The 21703-nt window shown below is 36.7% G+C and overlaps 1 protein-coding gene and 1 long non-coding RNA gene across 4 annotated transcripts; both read left to right on the forward strand.

Moving 5' to 3' along the window:
* The first annotated feature begins 5946 nt into the window (after positions 1-5946).
* On the forward strand, positions 5947-6559 carry LOC136202001 (uncharacterized). The gene is made up of 3 exons (XR_010674250.1): positions 5947-6013; positions 6138-6296; positions 6430-6559. It is a non-coding gene; the product is annotated as an uncharacterized lncRNA (long non-coding RNA).
* Positions 6560-13295: 6736 nt separating this feature from the next.
* LOC136201999 (mediator of RNA polymerase II transcription subunit 15a-like) lies at positions 13296-18093 on the forward strand. 3 transcript variants are annotated; one of them, XM_065992408.1, is made up of 5 exons: positions 13296-13428; positions 14371-14486; positions 15430-15541; positions 15751-15859; positions 16237-18093. In XM_065992408.1, exons 2-5 carry the CDS (start codon positions 14392-14394, stop codon positions 17874-17876), a joined length of 1956 nt encoding a protein of 651 aa, XP_065848480.1. In that variant the 5' UTR covers positions 13296-13428; positions 14371-14391; the 3' UTR covers positions 17877-18093. The 3 variants fall into 3 exon arrangements, with proteins under 3 accessions (XP_065848480.1, XP_065848481.1, XP_065848482.1); XM_065992409.1 differs by lacking the exons at positions 13296-13428; positions 14371-14486 and having other exon boundaries at positions 15439-15609; XM_065992410.1 differs by lacking the exons at positions 13296-13428; positions 14371-14486 and having other exon boundaries at positions 15517-15541; positions 15960-18093.
* The last annotated feature ends 3610 nt before the right edge of the window (positions 18094-21703 follow it).

Below are 21703 nucleotides of genomic sequence, written 5' to 3' on the forward strand. Positions count from 1 at the left end.
ATGCATGGTGCTTGTTGCCAGATCTTGAGTTCCAGTAGCAATGCTGTCTGATCAGATGTTGCTGTGATAATGTTTCGCAGAATTGAACTGTTGAAAGATGACCTCCAGAGGTTGTTAACTAAGGCGTGATCAAGCCTTTCCTGAATCCACCTGCTCGAACCTCTACTGACCTCCCATGTGAAGGAAAAACCCTGCATAGCTAACAAAGACAGATTACAGTCGGAGGCCACTTTCTCTGAACCCGTTGATCAACCAATTTGGGTGCGACCGCCCGCCTCTTTTCTCATCATGGTTCAAGAGGTCATTGAAGTCCCCGATGCAACACCAAGTAGAATTAATACCTATTGAAAGTGACCGGAGATAATCCCAGGACTCCCTTCTTCGATGCCTTTCCGGACACCCATAAAATCCAGTAAGTTGCCATGCTGGAAGCTCGGGCATAGAAACTAGACCATTGATAAACTGATAAGAGGATGAAATAATATTGATGATGATAGGGGGGTTTCCAAAACAGGTCTAGTCCTCCCCCATGACCTTGCCCTTCTACTACAAAGCATGCAGATAAACCAAGACGTTTGTTAACTTCAGTGACTTTATTCTTGTTGATCATTACTTCCATCAGAAATATGATCAGGGGCCTGTGGACCTAGATGAGGTCCTTTAACACACTAAATGTCCGCTGGTTGCCCGCAATTCCAGCTTAGGAGACTCATTGTAGCCCGCGGGTCTGGATCCCAGAGCCCGCTTCAGATCCGTTTAAAGACTGGTTGGTCATATCGCTGAACATATTGGTACTCTCCTCAAGCCTAGGTCGTTTTGGGTCGATGGTGAATCCAGAATTGTCATTCTTCCCTCTTCCCTTTCCATCCTGATCTCTGAATGAACCGCTGCTACCTACTTGACTTTGCTGTCTTGTTTTCTTAACCACTCTGCTCTCAGGCTGATGTTTTGGGTGTGAGCTCGGCTGATATGGATTAGAGAATGATTCCGGCTGGTCTTGATGGTTTCTTGTCGTGTCTTCCTCATGATTGCGTAACCATTGTAACCGATATTCTGTCCTGGACGACGTATTGAGGCTCGCAGAAAGCTTCCATATTGCCTTTCCGTGGGATTGTTGGGGTTGTCGAATAGAGAGATACATAACTTGTCAGCATGTCCAATGATACCATAATAGAAACAAAAGCTGGGAAGTCGTTCCTATTTGAAGTTAATCCATAGCCAATCTCTGTCGCTGCGTCTGATCTTCTTACCTCTGATTAATGGGAGACGAATATCTATACTCACCTTGAGCCTCAGGTAATTCCTTCTCATCCCTGTGAAGTTTTTAGGATCAGAACATATGAAGGTGCCGATGAAATCACCTAGTATCTTGCACACTGATTCAGTTTGGAAGCCCACTGGAAGATCAGATCAATTGATGGAGCTCGCAAGTAGCCGCCTGTTCTTGAAATCCCAATCTTTTCACAATTAGCACATTTTGATTGAAGGTCCATGAACCATCATTTAGAACTCTAAGAACATCTAATTCATGGTAAAATTGAAACAGGAATCGACCCTCAACGCCTGATTCTATAGATGTCACCCCTTTAACAGGTTTCCAAATAGATGCAAGGGTGTTACACATACTGTCAAAGTGTATTACCTTATTAGTCTGAAACTTCCCGATAATAAACAGAGAAGGTTGTGCAGTTGCCGGATGGAAATCTTCCTCACCAAGAGTAATTCCAATGATACTGTCGTCGTTGATACAAAGCTTAGCATAATCCTCTATTATGCTTTTACCTTTATCCATGTTGATCGAAGCCGGTTTGATTGAAGGGACTCTGCTGCGTGTCCGGTGAATTTCTGAGAGAGGGTTTTCCGAATTGCGTTTGGGTAGGGGATGGTTGCAGAACAACTAGGTTTTATCTGAGAAGGGGAAGCGAGAATGAGGGTTGTGGGGGAGGCAGCGAGGTATGGCGGCAGCACTATAAGGAACCCTAGAATGGGTTTGCTGTGGCGGCGGTGTTAACTTCAGGAGAAGAGACAATATTAACTTCAGGAGAACAAAAATTTTTAAATATTTTTTACATTTAATTAAGAGAGTAACATTAACAAAACCAACCAATTTTAGATATCATTATTATATTGTTAGCTTAATACATCATTCCCTCCCGAATGTTCAAAAAAACTTGATTCGCTGCTTGAACTTTCAAAATATCTTGATAATCCTTTAAATTTGTATAAAATGTTCAGTTAACTTTTTAAATTTGCGTAAAATATAATCAATTAATCACTGAGTTGTAAAAAAGTAAGTTAAATGTGGTAGATGTGTTGTACATGTCTTAGAATATTACTACATAATTCACAAAATTAATTAAAACATATTAAAAAAAAAAGAAGTTTTTACTTGTTCAAACAGTGAACTTTTTTCTTCTCTAATATTAGAATCAAATACTCAGACCTTTAGTCGTTTTAAAAGATGCCTTGAACATAACTCCTAACTTGTAAAAATATAGGGTTAAGGTATAAAAATACCCTTAATGTTTTGGGTCAGGAGTAATTATATCCCTAACGTTGGAAGCCAAAAAACAATTTTACAAATAATGTTGATGAATTGGGTCAATTTGAGAAATACTAATCAAATTGTATTCTTGATCATGAATTTTGTCATCTACACTTCACACGTGAATTATTTTATTAGTAGCAAATCATAACCATATGCTGGGATGTGAAAAAAAAATATACTGTCTTTTTTACGAATTAGACAAAAAAATTCAAAAAATTTACCGAATTTATAATTATTAATCTCCAATCCTATTATTAAATTATAAAAAACATGAAATCATTTTTTTAGAATGAATTATTACGCAATTGGTGCAGAATACGGAACAAAAAATATTTGTGATTGATAATAGTGTCTGAAATTGACCCCATTTATCAACGTTATGAGTAAAATTGTTCTTGGCTTACAACGTTAGGAGGTAAAATTGTACAATTTTAAACATTAGGGTAAAATTACTTTTAACCCAAAACGTTAGGGATATTTTTGCACATTAACCCCAAAAATACAAACTGGCCTTCCTATTAAGCCAGTTTTGTAAATATCGCTTTTATTTGTAATTTACCCTTAAAATTTCATTGGTGTTTAAACTTTTTTGGGTAAAAAGTATTATTAGACCCATGATCTTTTATTTTTTTGGTTCATTAAGCCCTTAATCTTGTATTTAGATGCATTGAGCCCTTGATCATTTATTTTTTTTCCTTTTAAGCCCTTGATGACCTAAAAAATATTTTGAACATAAAATTTGGTTAACAGAATGTTATTCATTACACCTGCATTCAAAATTTTTATTTTTTCACTGTTTGAAAGCAGTTTTGGATGTGTAATGTGGCTATTGGAAAACTGTAAAACCGTTAATTCAAACTGTAAAAAACATTTTTTTTAATAATTTCAAATACAGACAAAGTTAATAACGTATTTTTAACTGAATTAGATGTTCAAAACTTACTAATTTGGTCATCAGGGGCTTAATGAGACAAAAAAATAAATGATCAGGATGTAATTTATCCAAATAAAAGATCAAGGGTTTAATGAACCAAAAACTGAAAGATAAGGGCCTAATAATGCTTTTTGCCTTTGTTTTGTTTGAAACAATTATATTTTTATTTTTGTTTAAAACTGATATAAAATTCCCTCCAAAAAAAAAAGAAGGATATGAAATCATCTGCAAATTGCCTGGGATTGTTTTGAATATGAATGCTTAAATAAACTACGATTCCCTTTGCTTTTGATTTCAGTTTGTCAAGCTGAAAGAAAACGAGGCAGTTTATCCAATCGCGGTATCAGATAGATTCAGGTACGCATGTTCATGAATCTAATGGTTGATTTCTTGGATTTTGGATATATTTTTTCTATTATTTTGCTGGTTTTCTTAAAAAGAAAAAACGAAAAGAAATTTTTCTTCGAACATGTGCATATCCATGGATTGGGTAAGGAAATATCTTTCCGAAAGAGAGAGGAGAGTGAAAAGGGGAAGAAGAGAACGCGGGAAGCAAAATTGAGGCAAAGAAGAAGATCGACGCCTTAATTGAGGGGAAGAGTAGAAACTGTTGAATATGAATTTCATCAAAATCAATTCATTATCGCAATAGATTTCAAAAATCAAGATCGACGCCTTACTTCATTACATCACTGTCATTATAATTTAGTGCAATGTTGAAGTTTAAAGTCGTATAGAATTTTTCTTATTGTCTTTCATCTACATTAGATCAATTTGAGATGTGCCTTGCATTGATTGAGGGGAAGATAACTGGATAGAAAACTCAGAAATCTTCCATTATGGCATTCGATTTCATCAAAATCAAGATTGCCTTATTTCATTAGATCATTGTCATGAATTTTGCTTATTGTCTTTTCTTCTACATTAAATCAATTTTTTCTATGCTTTGGTAAAGATAATTTCAGATGTGCCTTGCATTGATTCAGTACAGTTGTTTTGAGTTATTACAATTTCTCTTTAGCAGCTTTAAGTCTTACTTTGTGGGATTCTGATGGATACCAATAATTGGAGAACTACTGCTGCCCAAAGTGTCGATCCTTCTGCGGAGACTGGAGATGATTGGAGAACTCATTTGCCACCTCATTTACGCCCAAAACTTATCATTTACTTGTTAGTATTTCATTTCTTTTAACATAAATAAACTGTCAATTCTTGTTTTTTACTAATTTATTTTTCTAATTTACCTGAATGTCAGATTTTGGAAATGGTTATGTAGTTTGTTTGTATTAGAAATGAGTTTAAGTTTCTGTTGTTGGAATGTTTAATTAAGTTTCTTAAGCATTAGTTTCCAATGATGTATAATATAGTCATGCAGAAATTTTGTAACTTATAGAGAAAAGGAAAACTACAAAGTTCATAAATTACCATAGTTAATGACACGCGGCACAAGGTTCCTTGCTTAGCACCTCAATTACAGGCACAGTCACCCTGGCCCTCGCCAGGCGCGCCTCTATGACACATGTACGGTTTTAGGCCTTCCTAAAGTACTTAATGTAGGTTTAACATTAACCCTTGGATTAGACACATCTTAGGGTCCAAAATAAGCAAAATTAAAAAGGAAGATACACTTTTGAATTAGAAGAGGAAGAGACAAAGTCGCTAAGTTACTGAACGAGAAAGAAGCAGAGAAAAATAGAAGAGAAAGAAACAAAACATACGTGAAAATTACATTTGCAATTCAAAACGGATTTGAGTTTTTCAATTTCTAATTATAATTTATGTTTGCTTGGTACCATTTTTGCCTAACATGAGGATGAGTAGAGGTTTGGCTTGATGAAAAGTAGCTTATGGGTTTTGCTTCAATTTGTATGAGATTGCTGCATTATAAATTTCTAATGATTATCAAGTCTTCAATGTTGTATGTTAGTGTTAAAGGTGATTTCATTTACAGAGTCACATTCTGATATGTTAGTCATACCAGAATGTGACACGGTAAATCCATTCCTATGCTATTGGCATGTTATCAATTGAGGATTTCTACAGTTGCAGGCTACTAATTTTCTATGCTTGTAACCTAATTGTTAATCGTTTTGCACGCATAGAATGCGGAGTCTGCGCAGAATTTTTCCATTTTTTGTCCAAGAGGGTCAAGAAGAGCTGAATAAAATTGCTATGCTATTTGAGGAAAAGATTTGTATTGCTGCCATGAGCCGGGTATGTTCTAGTATTTTTGTTATTCTCTGATACTCAGAGGGATAGGAGATGTTCCATGAACTGCGAGTAAGTTCACAAATAAAAAACTAAAACAAGAGAAGAAAGTTCTATATGACTTTAGGAGAGAAATGCAGGAAAAAGCTGTGCAGATTTAGAAATACATTACTGTTATGTCTAACTTTTTATTTTTACTTTTTTCATCTGCTTTCAGTCTGATTATCTGGAGAAAGTATTGTTGATGAGGGTTATCTTGGACGTTACGCCTGAAAATACATTTCCCGATTCTGGCAACAACAATTGGCTCCCTGATACTGGAGGTAATTCCTGGATAAGAATTATAGGAAATGATATTCAAACTTTTAACTTCTTCATTCTTTCCTTCTTTTCCCTGCATCAGTATACTCTCTGTTAGGGAGATAAATTTATGTATTGTTGGTACAGCGTTTTGAATTCAGGTTGATGGTCACAATCCACCGCAAAACATTAAAACAATTGTTGTCTGTAACTTTTATGTTACTGGAGAATCTAAAGTCACTACATATCTCCTATCTTGCTATCTCTTGCTGATGAAATTTGAAAGATTAAATCTTGAGCAGAAAGGTACAATATAAGTCGAAGACAGAGATACTTAGTTCTTTTCCTCTAGTGGGATCTATAGTTTCTGATTTTTGAATTCATTGTCTGTCTATTATAATTTTCTTACATAGTTTCTGTTTTTGTCTATCGTGAACAGAATCTCATAATATGCAGCCTCAAGTTCACAATCAAGGGCAGCGTCGTCCTATGCCAATGTCAGCTAATCAGTCTCAAGCACATGAGCAAATTTTATCACAGAATATCCGGAGTAATATGGGTTCCTCAGGGGTTCAAAGTTTTGCCAGTTTGACATCTGCACTGCCTCCTGTTTCTGGTCTATCGCGAACTTTTATCCTTGATTTTGTTGCACGGAATCCTACTATGCAGAATATTTCTGAAGCTCTACAGAGCTCAGAAGTGAATTCAATGGGACAGGGGGTGCATTCCAATATAAACAGTCGTCAAAGACAAATGGCAGGAAGGTCACAGGTTGCTCTACAACATCTGAAACAAGTTCGTAATTTTCTGCAATATCTGTATCAACAACTTTCAAACCACAAGTATTTTCATCAAGAGGCCATTCATCAACAGAAAGTAATAATGATGCAGCAGCTAATGGCCCAAGAACCAAATGCTACAAATATGATGAATTCCCTTCCGATGTTGCAACAACAGCAGTTCAACCGGCAAGCAAAGCAGCAGTTACCTGCACAGATGCAGGCACATCAAATGCCACAGGTGGATCAGAGGGATGATGTCGATGAGCCAGATGTCTTTCAGCAACATATCTCAAGAGGTCAGCACGCTCTTAACACCCATCAACAGATGAAATCAGGAGCATCCTTTCCTATATGTTCACCTCAATCATCTCAATCGCTTCAGGCTGCCTCTCCACATTTGGCTGAACACTCTTCTCCAAATATTGATCAACAAAATCTACTAACGTTTTTCAGCAAAGACGAAACTCCATTGCAGTCTGGAACTGCAAACTCTCCTTTCATTTTCTCATCTCCTTCATCTGAACACTCTTCTCGAACTGCAAACTCTCCTTTCATTTTCTCATCTCCTTCGTCTGAACACTCTTCTCGAACTGCAAACTCTCCTTTCATTTTCTCATCTCCTTCAACTCCGTTAGCTCCATCCCCCGTGCCAGGAGATTCTGAGATAGTTCCATACGAGCTTTTCCCAAATACTCAACAGCTCAATCAGCCTGAGATGCAGCAAAAGTTAATGAAGCAGAAGATGTTGCAACAGCAGCAAGAGAAGATGGTGCATTCTCCTTTCCACGCCTCATCTCCTTCAACTCCGTTAGCTCCATCCCCCGTGCCAGGAGATTTTGAGATAGTTCCATACGAGCTTTTCCCAAATTCTCTACAGCTCAATCCGCCTGAGATGCAGCAAAAGTTAATGAAGCAGAAGATGTTGCAACAGCAGCAAGAGCAGATGGTGCATTCTCCTTTCCACGCCTCATCTCCTTCAACTCCGTTAGCTCCATCCCCCGTGCCAGGAGATTTTGAGATAGTTCCATACGAGCTTTTCCCAAATTCTCTACAGCTCAATCCGCCTGAGATGCAGCAAAAGTTAATGAAGCAGAAGATGTTGCAACAGCAGCAAGAGCAGATGGTGCATTCTCCTTTCCACGTCTCATCTCCTTCAGCTCCGCTAGCTCCATCCCCCGTGCCAGGAGATTCTGAGATAGTTCCATACGAGCTTTTCCCAAATATTCTACAGCTCAATCCGCTTGAGATGCAGCAAAAGTTATTGAAGCAGAAGATGTTGCAACAACAGCAAGAGCAGATGGTGCATTCTCCTTTCCACGTCTCATCTCCTTCAACTCCGCTAGCTCCATCCCCCATGCCAGGAGATTCTGAGATAGTTCCATACGAGCTTTTCCCAAATACTCAACAGCTCAATCAGCCTGAGATGCAGAAAAAGTTAATGAAGCAGAAGATGTTGCAAAAACAGCAAGAGGAGATGGTGCATTCTCCTTTCCACGTCTCATCTCCTTCAACTCCGTTAGCTCCATCCCCCGTGCCAGGAGATTCTGAGATAGTTCCATACGAGCTTTTCCCAAATACTCAACAGCTCAATCAGCCTGAGATGCAGCAAAAGTTAATGAAGCAGAAGATGTTGCAACAGCAGCAAGAGCAGATGGTGCATTCTCCTTTCCACGCCTCATCTCCTTCAACTCCGTTAGCTCCATCCTCTGTGCCAGGAGATTCTGAGATAGCTCTATACGAGCTTTTCCCAAATTCTCAACAGCTTAATCAGCCTGAGATGCAGAAAAAGTTAATGAAGCAGAAGATGTTGCAACCACAGCAAGAGGAGATGGTGCATTCTCCTTTCCACTTCTCATCTCCTTCAACTCCGTTAGCTCCATCCCCCGTGCCAGGAGATTCCGAGATAGCTCTATATGAGCTTTTACCAAATTCTCAACAGCTCAATCCACCCCAGATGCAGCAAAAGTTAACGAAGCAGAAGATGTTGCAACAACAGCAAGAGGAGATGGTGCATTCTCCTTTCCATGTCTCATCTCCTTCAACTCCGTTAGCTCCATCCCGCGTGCCAGGAGATTCTGAGATAGCTCTATATGAGCTTTTCCCAAATTCTCTACAGCTCAATCAGCCTGAGATGCCGCAAAAGTTAATGAAGCAGAAGATGTTGCAACAAGAGCAAGAGCAGATGGTGCATTCTCCTTTCCAAGTCTCATCTCCTTCAACTCCGTTAGCTCCAGCACCCGTGCCAGGAGATTCCGAGACAGCATTATATGAGCTTTTCCCACTTTCTAATGCTAAACCAGATTAAAACACAGTACACACCAGATATAGTTTTAATTTTTTTTTCAGGTGTATACACATAGGTTCGATACTAATGAGTGCTAATAGGGCGTATAAATGGAGTAGAGATAAAGAGATCAAGAATATGTAGAATATAATTGTAGTTGAGTGTAAAATTAGTTCAACGTGTAAATGTTAGGGGGTATAATTGTACCATTACGACACTTCAATTGTGTAGACATGACACATCAAACTTTTCTTGAATGCTTTGTCCATATAATGTGAAGGAAAAGGACGTTGTGGATTTTTGACACTATGTAACTACTGTTGAACTCGAATATGCACTTTTTTTCTCAACCAAAAGAATAGATAGGATTTTTTATTTTTATTTATGTATATAGACCAATAAATGAGAGAACATGTTTGATTTTTATTAGGTGCAACTTGTGTGTGTGGTGTCTGTGAATTATTATATCAGTGTGACTCAGTTTGTCTATTTCAGGCAATACCTAATAACTGTCAGTTTGTTTATTGCAGACAATAGCTAACAACTGATATACTTCTTATTGAAACACACAGTTTGTTTATTGCTAATAACTGATATACTTCTTACTGAAACACAGTTTATCCATTTTAGTCAATTGCTAATAACTGGTATGCTTCAATAGCTAATAACGGGTATACTTATTACTGAAACACATAGTTTATCTATTTCAGTGTCCCTTTCTAGCTTCAACTCCTTGAAAGGCGGGTACCAAGAGGATAGGATCCAATCGACAGGAACATAGACTTTCCTGCTTTCTGAATAGACAGGAATTAAAGAGTCAACAATCAACTCTGCTAGTCAGTCCTTGGTAAGCAAGTAGAGATATCTTAAGGAATAGGATAAAGAAAGTAAGCCAAATAACTAATAACTGGTAGTGTTTCTTATTGAAACACGGAGACAAGAAATCTCTGAAAACACTATTAAACTTCTTACTGAAATAAAGAGATCAACACAAAGGTAAAGAATCTATGAAACATAGTTAAACTTGGGGCAGTATTTCTTACTGAAACACAGAGACAATGAATCTTTGAAAATAGAGTTGAACTTCTTACTGAAACACAAAGACAATGAATCTCTGAAAATAGAGTTAAACTTCTCACTGAAATACAAAGATAAGAAATTTCTAAAAACATAGTTAAGTATTGTTTGATAAGAAAATTTAGCCTTTAAAATTGACAAACAAGTTTAGTTTAACCTAAGTCGAAGGTATTATCAATTCAACTCTCACGTTGACAATATTTGACAAATAAACTTGGACTTGATAATTTTTTAAATATTAAAATTGATTATATTTGAACTAAGTCGTCAAATGTCAATTTGACAGCCCTTAATTGTTTTTGAAAGTAACTTTTTGAGAATAGCTTAATCAGATTTTTTTTTTTTGAAGTAAATCAAATTAATTTCGGATTTTTGTTGTTGTGAGTTTCACTCACAAAAATGAAACTTGATATTTTGATGCGATTCGTTTTTCAATATTCACTTGATAACTTTATAAAAAAAAAATTGGGTAAATGATTATAAGATTTTATGCTTTTACTTAACACACTAGCAAGTCCATCATATTATTATAAGGTTCTTAAGTTTTATCTTTATCAATTCTTTATTCCATTTGTTTCTGTAAATGAAAGTCCAAAATTATCCCTAGTTATATACATAAAAAATTTATCTTTTAATTTCAAATTTAATTTAATTAATTTTAATGAAGTTTTTGAACTACATATACACCGAAATTAATATACTTGAAAAAATATATTATTAATTTTCTTAAAACTGTAATGATTTTTTTAATATAATATCTTTAAACTAACATTAAATATTATTATAATTTTTTTATAATTTTTTAAAAATCATATATTTTTTTCTTCATTCATAAAATTTATTAGAATTGTAAAAACTTTTTACAATGATAGTCTTACTCCTATTTTAATAATTTTTAAAATATTTTTTATTCATTTTTTAGGCAATAAATTTTACGCTATTAAATTAAAGTTCTATAATTATATAAAATTAATAAATCAATTACTTCATATTGGAGAGATTGTGATTATGTAGGAAAAAGGAAAAAAAATATAAAATAGGAAAAATAGATGTTTTATTATTAAAATATAAAGTAAAGGGTAATTTTGGTATTTTAAATTTTATTTAGTATAGTTTGACCATCGACCCAAACATAAAGACTAAGGAGTTAACAAAAACAAAAACTGGAGAACTATATAATTATTTCTAAAAACACAAGGACTAAATAATGTATTAGGTAAAAATATAGGGACCTCATAATTATTTACCCAAAAAAAAAAACGTTAGGGTAGATTTCAAGTGACTGTCGAACTGAATGTCCATATTATGTAATGATGTAATACAGTCCTTGTTTTGCAACGAAAAATCATCTGAGATAGCAATTCGAGAATTTTTTTAACTACATGGGTGTTATTTGTAATTTACTGTAAAAATTTCATTTTCATTTTATGTAATTTACCCTAAAAAGTTATTGTTATTTGTAATTTACCTATATGAATGTAATTTTTTTTGTTCCAAACAATTATATTGCTAGCTTAATAGGAGTACATCATTTTCTCCTCCAAAAAGCTTGATTGACTCCTGAACTTTCAAAGTATTTTAATAACCCCTTGAACTTGTATAAAATATTCAGTTAGCTTCTTAAACTTGTGTAAAATGTAATCAATTAATCACGTAATTGTAAAAAAATAAATTAAATACGGAAGATGTGTTGCACATGCCTTATAATGTTCACTGGGTGAGACCTCCTGTGGGGTGACTTAAACTTAATATCGAGGGCTCGAGGATGAGTGACGGATCCATTTCGGCTGGCGGAGTCATTCGTGACAGTCATGGGGATTGGGTGGCTAGATTCGGTTATAATATTGGTAAAGGGTCCTCCTATGATACGGAGCTTTGGAGGCTCTTCTCTGGTATCGCTCTTGCTTCAAATAAAGGCTACCGTTTGATTGAGATTGAGTCGGATAATTCCGAGATTGTGGAAACTCTTAATGGAGATGGTGTTGCTGGTTTTATTGGTCAGAATCTATTTAAAGGTATTAAGCATTTTATCAGGAACTTGAGTGTGTTTACGTTCGTCATCTTTTCCGGAAGTAGAATCGGGTTGCTGATAGTTTGGCTGGTATGACTCATGATTTTGACTTCGGAGTCTCTGTTCTTTCTTTCCTGCCACAGGAGGTTCGAAAACTGCTGTTTGATGACCTTTTGGGTGTTAGCTTTCCGATGATGATTCTGCCTTATTCTTTTTATGTTTTTCCTTTTTCATGTTTACAAAAAAAAAAAAAAAAAATTAAAACATATTAAAAAAAATTCTTACTTACTCCACTATAAACTTTTTTCTTCTCTAATATTAAAATTACATACTCCGACCTTACTGGTTTTAAAACATGCCTGAAATATAACTATTATCTCGTAAAAATATAAACTGGCATTCCTATTAAGTCAGTTTTATAAATATCCCTTTTATTTGTAATTTACCCTTAAAATTTCGTTGGTATTTGATTTTTAAATCCGACATCGACGAAATTAATAGCAGGCAAAACTGAATTTGGACATAACATTTTTACATAAAAGCCCAAACGAGCCTGGTCCAACCCGACCTATAGACACAGATGTACGTATACATGGGCCTTCCTATTAAGACAGTTTTGTAAATATCCCTTTTATTTGTAATTTACCCTCAAAATTTCATTGGTGTTTAATTTTTGTTTGTTTGAAACAATTATATTTTTATTTTTGTTTAAAGGATAAATAATTTATTAGTTCCCAACATTTTACTTAATACACTGTTTAGTCCTTTATTTTGAAAAACACATTATAAGTTCCATAATTTTTTTTATCAATATTAACCTTTTGATCATGTTGTCTATTTTTTTCGACTTTTAACCGTTATATTTAGCATAAAAAGACAGACGTAACATAATAGAGTAACATGAACATTTTGTATTGTACTATGGTTGTACTAAAGATTAAGATATATTCGGTTAAAAATCTAAAAAAAAAAGACAAAAGGATCAAATGATTAATATTAGCAAAAGATAGAGACCTTATAATATATTTTTTAAAATAGGGGCTAAACAATATGTTAAGTAAAAAGTAAGGGACTAATGAATTATTTACCGTTCTTTAAAAATCATATAAAATTCCCTCCAAAAAAACGAAGGATATGAAATCTGGGATTGTTTTGAATATGAATGCTTAAATCTGGGATTCACTTTGTAAGACATTTGGGCAATTCAATCTGCTTTTGATTTCAGTTTGTCAAGCGGAAAGAAAACGAGCTAGATTATCCAATCGCGGTAGCAGATAGATGCAGGTATGAACGATTTTTTTTGTGCATACCTAACATGAATCTAATGGTTGATTTCTTGGATTTTGGATTTATTTCTTCTATTCTTTTGCTGTTTTTCATAAAAAGAAAGAACGAAAAAGATATTTTTCTTTGAATATGTGCATATCCATGGATTGGGTGAGGAAATATCTTTCCGAAAGAGAGAGAGCGGAGAGTGAAAGGGGAAGAAGAGAATGCGGGAAGCAAAAGAGAGGCAAAGAAGAAGAAGTCTCAGATAATTAATTGAGGGGAAGAGTATAAAACTGAATAGAGAGAAAACTCAGAAATCAGCCATTATCGCAATCGATTTCATCAAAAATCAAGATCGACGCCTTATTTTTCATTATACTTTAGTGCAATGTAGAAGTTTGAAGTCGTATATAGTTTTAATTACTGTCTTTATTCTACATTAAATCAATTTGAGATGTGCCTTTCATTGATTGAGGGAAAGAAAACAGAATAGAGAGAAAACTCAGAAATCTGCCATTATCGCAATGGTTTTCATAAAAAATCAAGATCATTCTCATGAATTTTGCTTATTGTCTTTTCTTCTAGAAACTGTTGAATATGAATTTCATCAAAATCAATTCATTATCGCAATCGATTTTATCAAAATCAAGATCGACGCCTTATTTCATTACATCATTACAATTTAGTGCAATGTTGAAGTTTAAAGTCGTATAGGATTTTGCTTATTGTCTTTCTTCTACATTAAATCAATTTGAGATGTGCCTTGCATTGATTGAGGGGAAGATAACTGGATAGAAAACTCAGAAATCTTCCATTAGATAATTCTCATGAATTTTCCTTATTGTCTTTCTTCTACATTAAATCAATTTTTTCTATGCTTTGGTAAAGATAATTTGAGCTGTGCCTTGCATTGATTCTGTACAGTTGTTTTGAGTTATTACAATTTCTCTTTAGCAGCTTTAAGTCTGTGGGATTCTGATGGATACCAATAATCCGAGACCTTCTGCGGAGACAGGAGATGATTGGAGAGCTCAGTTACCACCTCATTCACGACCAGAAATTGTCATTTACTTGTTAGTATTTTATTTCCTTTAATATAAATAAACTGTCAATTATTGTTTTATTGCATCAAAAACTTTCATTAGTAGTAAATCTGTTGAACTTTACTAATTTTTTTTTTCTAATTTACCTGAATGTCAGACTTTGGAAATGTTTATGCAGTTTGTTTGTGTTTGAAATGAGTTTAAGTTTCTGTTATTGGAATCTTTAATTGAGTTTCCTAAGCATTAGTTTCTAATGATGAATTTATGACGATGTATAATATAATTGCAGGAATATCGTGCTGAAATTTTTAACGTATAGAGATAGGAAAACTACAAAGTTCATAAATTACTATAGTTGTTAATGACACGCTTAAGGTGCCTGGCACACAAGGCTATATACTTAGCGCCCTCAATTGCAGGCGCACTCACCTTGGCGCTCGCCAGGCACGCCATTGTGCGCCAAGAAACAGTGTTCATGGCGCGCCTCTGTGACATATATACAGTTTTAGGCCTTTTTAAAGTATTCAATGTAGGTTTAATATTCACCCTTGGATTAGACACATCTAAGGGTCCAAAATAAGCAAAAAAGGAAGATACACGTTTGAATTAGAAGAGGTTTGTCTTGATTAAAAGTAGCTTATAGTTTTTGCTTCAATTTGTATGAGATGGCTGCATTATAAAGTTCTAATTGGAAGACAATTTTTTTTGTTATGTTTACATTACAGAATAGTTCTCAACTCAAGTCTCTTATGTACGACTTAATTCATAATATTATATTTAATCAAATATCTTCATTGTTGCAATTAAGGCTGCAGGAATTTTGTTATGTTAGTGTTAAAAGTGATTTCATTTTTGTTAAAGGTGATTTCATTTATAGAGTCACATTCTGATATGTTAGAGTCATATCAGAATGTGACTCTGTAAATCCATTTCTATGCTTGTAACCTGATTGTTAATCGTTTTGCATGCATAGAATGAAGCATCTGAACAGACTTTTTCCATTTTCTGGCCAAGAGGGTCAAGAAGAGCTGAAGGAAATCGCTATGCAATTTGAGGAAAAGCTTTGTACTGCTGCCATGAACTCGGTATGTGCGCAATATTTTTGTTAATTCTCTGGTACTCAGAGGGATAGGCGATGTTCCCTGAACTGCGGGTAAGTTCACAAATAATAATAAACACAAGAGAAAAATGTTCTATTGGAATTTAGGAGAGAGACACAGGAAAAAGTTCTGAAGATTTAGAAGTAGATCACTGTGATGTCTAACTTTTTTTTTTTTTTTTCATCTGCTTTCAGTCTGAGTATCGGGATAAATTAGCGTTGATGATGATTATCTTGGACTTTATGACTGGAGTTACAACCATAGGCCCCCTTAGCAACAACCATAGGCCCCCTTATTCTGGAGGTAATTCCTGGATTGAGCATGAAAATTATATGAAATGCTATTCAAACTTTTAACTTCTTCATCTGTTAGGGAGATAAATTTATGTATTGGTTTGGTACAGCTTTTTGAATTCAGGTTGATGGTCAAAATCCACTGCAAAACATTAAAACAATTGTAGTCTGTAACTTTTATGTTACTGGAGAATCTAAATTGACTACATATGTCCTATCTTGCTATCTCTCGCTGATGAAATTTGACAGATTAAATCTTGGAGCAGAAAGGTATAATAGAACTAGATGACTGATACACTTACTTCTTTTCCTCTAGAGGGATCAATAGTTTCTGATTTTTGAATTCATTTTCTGTCTGTAATATCCGGAGTAATATGGGTTCTACAGGGGTTCGAAGTTCTGCCAGTTTGACATCTGCACTGCCTCCTGTTTCTGGTCCATCAAGAACTTCTATCCTTAGTGTTGTTGCGCAGAATCCTACTTCGCAGCATATTTCTGAAGTTCGACAGAGCTCAGAAGGGCATTCATCTGCAGTTCTACAGAGCTCAGAAGGGAATTCAATGGGACGGGGGGTGCCTTCCAATATAAACAATCCTCAAAGACAAATGCCAGGAAGGCAACCGGTTACTCTACAACAGCTAAAACAACAAGCACAGAATTTTCTGCAATATCTGTATCAAGAACTTTCAGACCAGAACTTTGTTCGTCAACAGCTGCAACTGGCTGCTAGCATTCATCAACACAAAGTACTAATAGTGCAGCACTGGCGTTTTCCTACTCAGCAGCAGCAGCTAATGGCCCAACAACCAAATGCTACAAATATGCAGCAAAATCATTTATCTCGACAAAAGAACAATGTCAGAGAAATGCAACAACAACATCAAAGGTCGGTGAGACAGAAAAATAACCTTCAAAATTTGCAGCAACAACGGGATCAGAAGAATTTAATAGCTCAGAACAATATGCAGCATTTTTATCTGTCTTCTTTTTCTGGTTTTTCGACATCACACCTGAACATTTTGAAGTCAATTCGGCCAGCTTCCAGTTTAGATTCAGGCCAAGGAAATGCAGTGGATTCATTGCAGCAAACATCAGTAGAACCTCCTCAACAGAATACTGTTAGTGCTCCTCTACAAGTCGACCAAACCAATTTCTTCTCGCAGAGTTGGCTGAATATGCATCAAACAAATATTCCTCTTCAGTCAAATCCTAATATGCATCTGAAACAACAGCAAGAACAGATGCAGCAGCAGGTGTTGCTACAACATCATTTCAACTGGCAAGCAAAGCAGCCGTTACCTGCACAGATGGTGCATTCTCAACAGCTCAATCAGCCCGAGATGCAGCAAAAGTTAACGAAGCAGCAGATGTTGCAACTACAGCAAGACCATATGGTGCATTCTCAACAGCTCAACGAGCACCAGATGCAGCAACCGTTAATGAAGCAGCAGATGTTTCAACAACAGCAGTTCAACCCGCAAGTAAAGCAGCCGTTACCTACACAGATGGTGCATTCTCAACAGCTCAGTCAGCCCGAGATGCAGCAACAGCAAATGAAGCAGCAGATGTTGCAACAACAGCAGTTCAACCGGCAAGCAAAGCAGCAGTTACCTGCTCAGATGGTGAGAAATCAGGAGCATCCTTTCCTAAATCAAATGGCACAGGTTGATCAGAGGGATGATGTGGACGAGCTTAAGATCGGACAAGGGACGGGGGTTGATCCAAACATCTTTCAGCAACATAGCTCAGGAGGTCAAAACACTCTTTACACCCATCAACTGATGGAATCAGGACCATCCTTTCCTATATCTTCACCTCAATCGCTTCAGGCTGCCTCTCCGCATTTGTCTCAACCCTCTTCTCCTGAGGTTGATCAACAAAATCTACTATCGTCAACAACCATAGCCGAAACTCAATTGCAGTCTGCAAACCCTCCTTTAACTCCGCTAGATCTATTCCCCGTGGCAGGAGATTCTGAGAAACCTGAATACGAGTTTTTCCCACTTTCTAATGCTAAACCAGATTAAAAACACAGTACACACGAGATATAGTCTTAATTTTTGGTCACGTGTATACACATATCTTTGATTAGTTACTGATTAGTGCTAATGTGTAGTGATAACAAATTCAAAAATGTGTAGAATATAATTGTAGTTGAGGGTAAATGTTAGAGGTATAATTGCACAATTATGATACTAAAATTGATCTTGATTGTTGATAATATTTTTACACTTTTTTTTGAGAATTAAGGGTCAATTTTGATATTGAAATAGATTGTATTTAGCTATTTTGTTAAATATTACTAAGTTGAGACTGAGTTGAAATCTAATTTTCCATTGGAGTTAAACAGGAATTTTGAAGGCCAAATTGATTCTTAATTGTTTTTTAAAAGCAACTTCTATAAGATCATAATCTGATTTTTTTTTATCAAATTAATTTCAAAATAAGGTCTTTGTTTTGCAACGAGAAACCATAGATACAAAATAAGGTCTTATTTTTATTTTATTTTTTTGGCTGAAAAATGGTTTCACAATTCGTCAGATATTTATATTTACCTATTTGTGAAGTTCTTTGTTGAAAAATTGGCTCCGCAGATAGGTAAATGTCTTCTCATTTACTTATTTGTGAAGTTTTAGATGAGAGTTTAGGATTTGTTGCTTTGCAATTTGATAATTGCGAAACAAGCTCATAAAATAAGATTTCGACTTCTAAACCAATATATCAATCAAATACATTGCAAAGGAGTTCGAAAATCATATTTATATCATTAATACCAACCCTAACCAAACATAACACATTAAATTAATGCTCAATCTTAACAAAATCAAAATCTTAAAACCTACCCGACATATCTAATAAAAAACCAAAATAGATGGAGGAAACTTACATTTGATTTGGTGTTATCAGACTTTTGTCAATTTTTTTCAGATTTCATGATTCCTAATCGTTCGCAAATTGACAAGGGTTTTGAAAGTATTGTGCCCGCGCGTTGCGCGAGTGGATAAATTGTTTGTATAAAAATTTAACATTTTATTATTTTTAAAATTTTATATCATTTACCTATACTGATATTAATATTTTATTTTAAAATAATTTAAATTTAAAAATTATTAATAAATTAACAAATATACCTTTATAATTGTTTGATAATAGTCTTTGGAAGTTATTGAAGTCATAATATATTATCTCTGTTGACATGTTTGCAAGGGTCCTTTACTTTGTGTTCTTGTATAATATTTTTTGTGAACTGCTATATACCGCAACTATTATACTTTCCACCGCACCCTTTTGACATTTATGCTCTCCTCACAATTTCAAACCAAAAACCAAAAACTCTCAAATCCTCTCTAGCTTTTTTAGCTTTTCAAAAAACCCGACCTAAAACTACATGCTACCAAAGGAAGGAAAGGGAAAAGGTTTCATGAAGGTTTCGGTAAGTTTTAATTTTAAAAAATTGACCGAAATCACGGGTTCCGCCTCCGAAATCGGAGGCAGAACCCCTTTTTTTTGTACTAAACGGGCCGCCGATGCCGTTGCCACCACGGGCGGAACGGACTAACTGTCCGTTTCCCGTGGTGGCAACGACATCGGCCTTGCTTTCCACTGTAAGGTGGAAAGTATGGCGCACTCGTTCCACCATTAGGTGGAACGAGTGGCGCACCAGTTCCACCGTAAGGTGGAACTTGGTGCCGCATTCGTTCCACCTAATGGTGGAACGAACGGCGCTTCCGTTTGGCCCTACGACCAAACGGAACGCGATGTCTGTTTGGCCGCTGGGCCAAACGATTGCGGCGCACAGGTCGGCCCTAGGGGCGACCCGCGCGCCGCAACCGTTCGGCCCAGCGGCCAAACAGACAGTTCGTTTTGTTTAGGCCAAACAGGGCCCGAAATAATTTTTTTTCAAAAATAAATTAATTCGGACCGCCCGTTGGCAGGCCCGAATTATTAAAAAAATTGAAAAAAATGAGAAATTGAGTATATTAAAAAAATACGTTATTTGCCTATATATTTAATTTTTTTTTGTTTTACAGGCTGATATTGGTGAGGTCCGTTCTGGACACAGGCATACAAGGTCACGTGTTGTGACTGCCTCTGCCCGGAGGCAACGGACGGAGCAGATGATGATGGGGGACGCCCAGAGGGCACAAATATGAGCACAACGAGCGTGTTAGACGTGAGGAGATGGCGGATGCTGTTGAGATGGACGGAGATGAGTCTATGCCTCCTCAGAGTACTTCTTCTGTGTGAGTACCTCCTCAGACAGTGACGAGGGGTCGAGATGGATGTTTTGCTTCTACAGCAGGGTCGTCTTCGGGTGAGAATTTTAAATTTAGTTATTATTATGTGATTTATTCATGATTAGTAGAAAATATACGAATATTCTGAAATGAGTTTACTGTAATTTCAGGTAGCAGCAAGCGCTCGAGGAGTGCTGGAGAGGATGACTGGATCGTGAAGACCCCGGTTCCTGGGGGTTCATCTGATGGTCTTGTGATCCCGAGCTTTCAAGGACATATTGCCCATGCTATCTGGAGCGGGCAGGATATGGGCCTCCTCAGGTGTCAGACACGCTCAGTCTATTGTGGGAAGCTGTGCTATGGTACGGCGGTGCTTCTAGGGAGATCCAGTCGCGTATAGCGTCATCTGGGTTGTCCCATTTACTAGGTATCATGTATGCCCACATTGATGCGCCCCTGATTGCGGCTTTTGTGGAGTGGTGGCAGCCAGACACGTCATCATTCCACATGCCGTTTGGTGAGATGAGCATTATGTTGCATGATGTGTGGCAGATTTTACGCATCCCCATCGATGGGGCTGTGGTGACTGCTTAGGCGAGTATTGAGGAGCTTCAGTCTTGTGTGATGGAGTTGTTTGGTATGACTCGGACTGAGTTGCTGAACGGTCACTACTTTAAAGGCGGTATACGATCGGCTTTTGTCCTGGAGTATTGTCAAGGAGATCGGATTCCTGATGCACAGGCTACAGCTTGGATGTTTCTTATGCTCGGTTGCACATTGTTCGTGGATAAGAGTGGTAACCACATTCGACCTTCCTGTCTGTTGGAGGTACATGACTCGGTAGCTGGAGCCATTGGACTCTCGTGGGGCTCAACTGCACTAGCATATCTATACCGTCATCTAGGTATTGCTAGCAGAGGAGACTGCGGGCAGATCACGGGTTGTCTGACACTGGTCAAGTAAGGATTTATGAGTACTTCCTATGCTTTAGGCTTCAGCAGGAGGGAGTTACATTGGATCCGGAGCTTTTGAGGGCTTGCATGTGGCCATCTATAGCGTTGGAGAAGAGTGATGATCAGTTGAGATCATATCGCGCCCGGCTTGATAGATTGACTGCTGATGAGGTACAATTTCCATTTCATTAAATAAACCAAATTCATTACTTGTATTAGTTGTATGTTAATGTTGTTGTATACGTCTGTAGGTGATGTGGGTGCCATATAGTCCTGATGCCATTACGGGTACCCGTAGGACGACATACGCCGGATGGATACGTTATCGAGATGTGATCGAGCCGTACATGCCGGGGAGATGCCTTTGCCAGCTAGGTTACGTGCAGACCATACCCAGACCGATCTTGAGGCTATTGAAGTCCGTACGTCCCTAGTCCATCTTAAAGTATCGGGTAGAAGTGCCCGGCGATATGGCGGAGGATATTTGGACCTCGTTTCCCGAGGCGCCCGTGCTTGTATTGTCTCGATTCACTCTAGCAGGGACTCCTTCGGACTGTGAGGAGAAGTACATGCCATGGTACTACCTGCATTCACACCCTCAGCTACTGCGGGAGATGCCTGCACCCGGACCGACTATTCATACTCGCTCGAACAGCGAAGTGG

The sequence above is a fragment of the Euphorbia lathyris genome, chromosome 8 (genome assembly GCF_963576675.1).
Source record: "Euphorbia lathyris chromosome 8, ddEupLath1.1, whole genome shotgun sequence".
Classification (NCBI taxonomy): domain Eukaryota; kingdom Viridiplantae; phylum Streptophyta; class Magnoliopsida; order Malpighiales; family Euphorbiaceae; genus Euphorbia; species Euphorbia lathyris.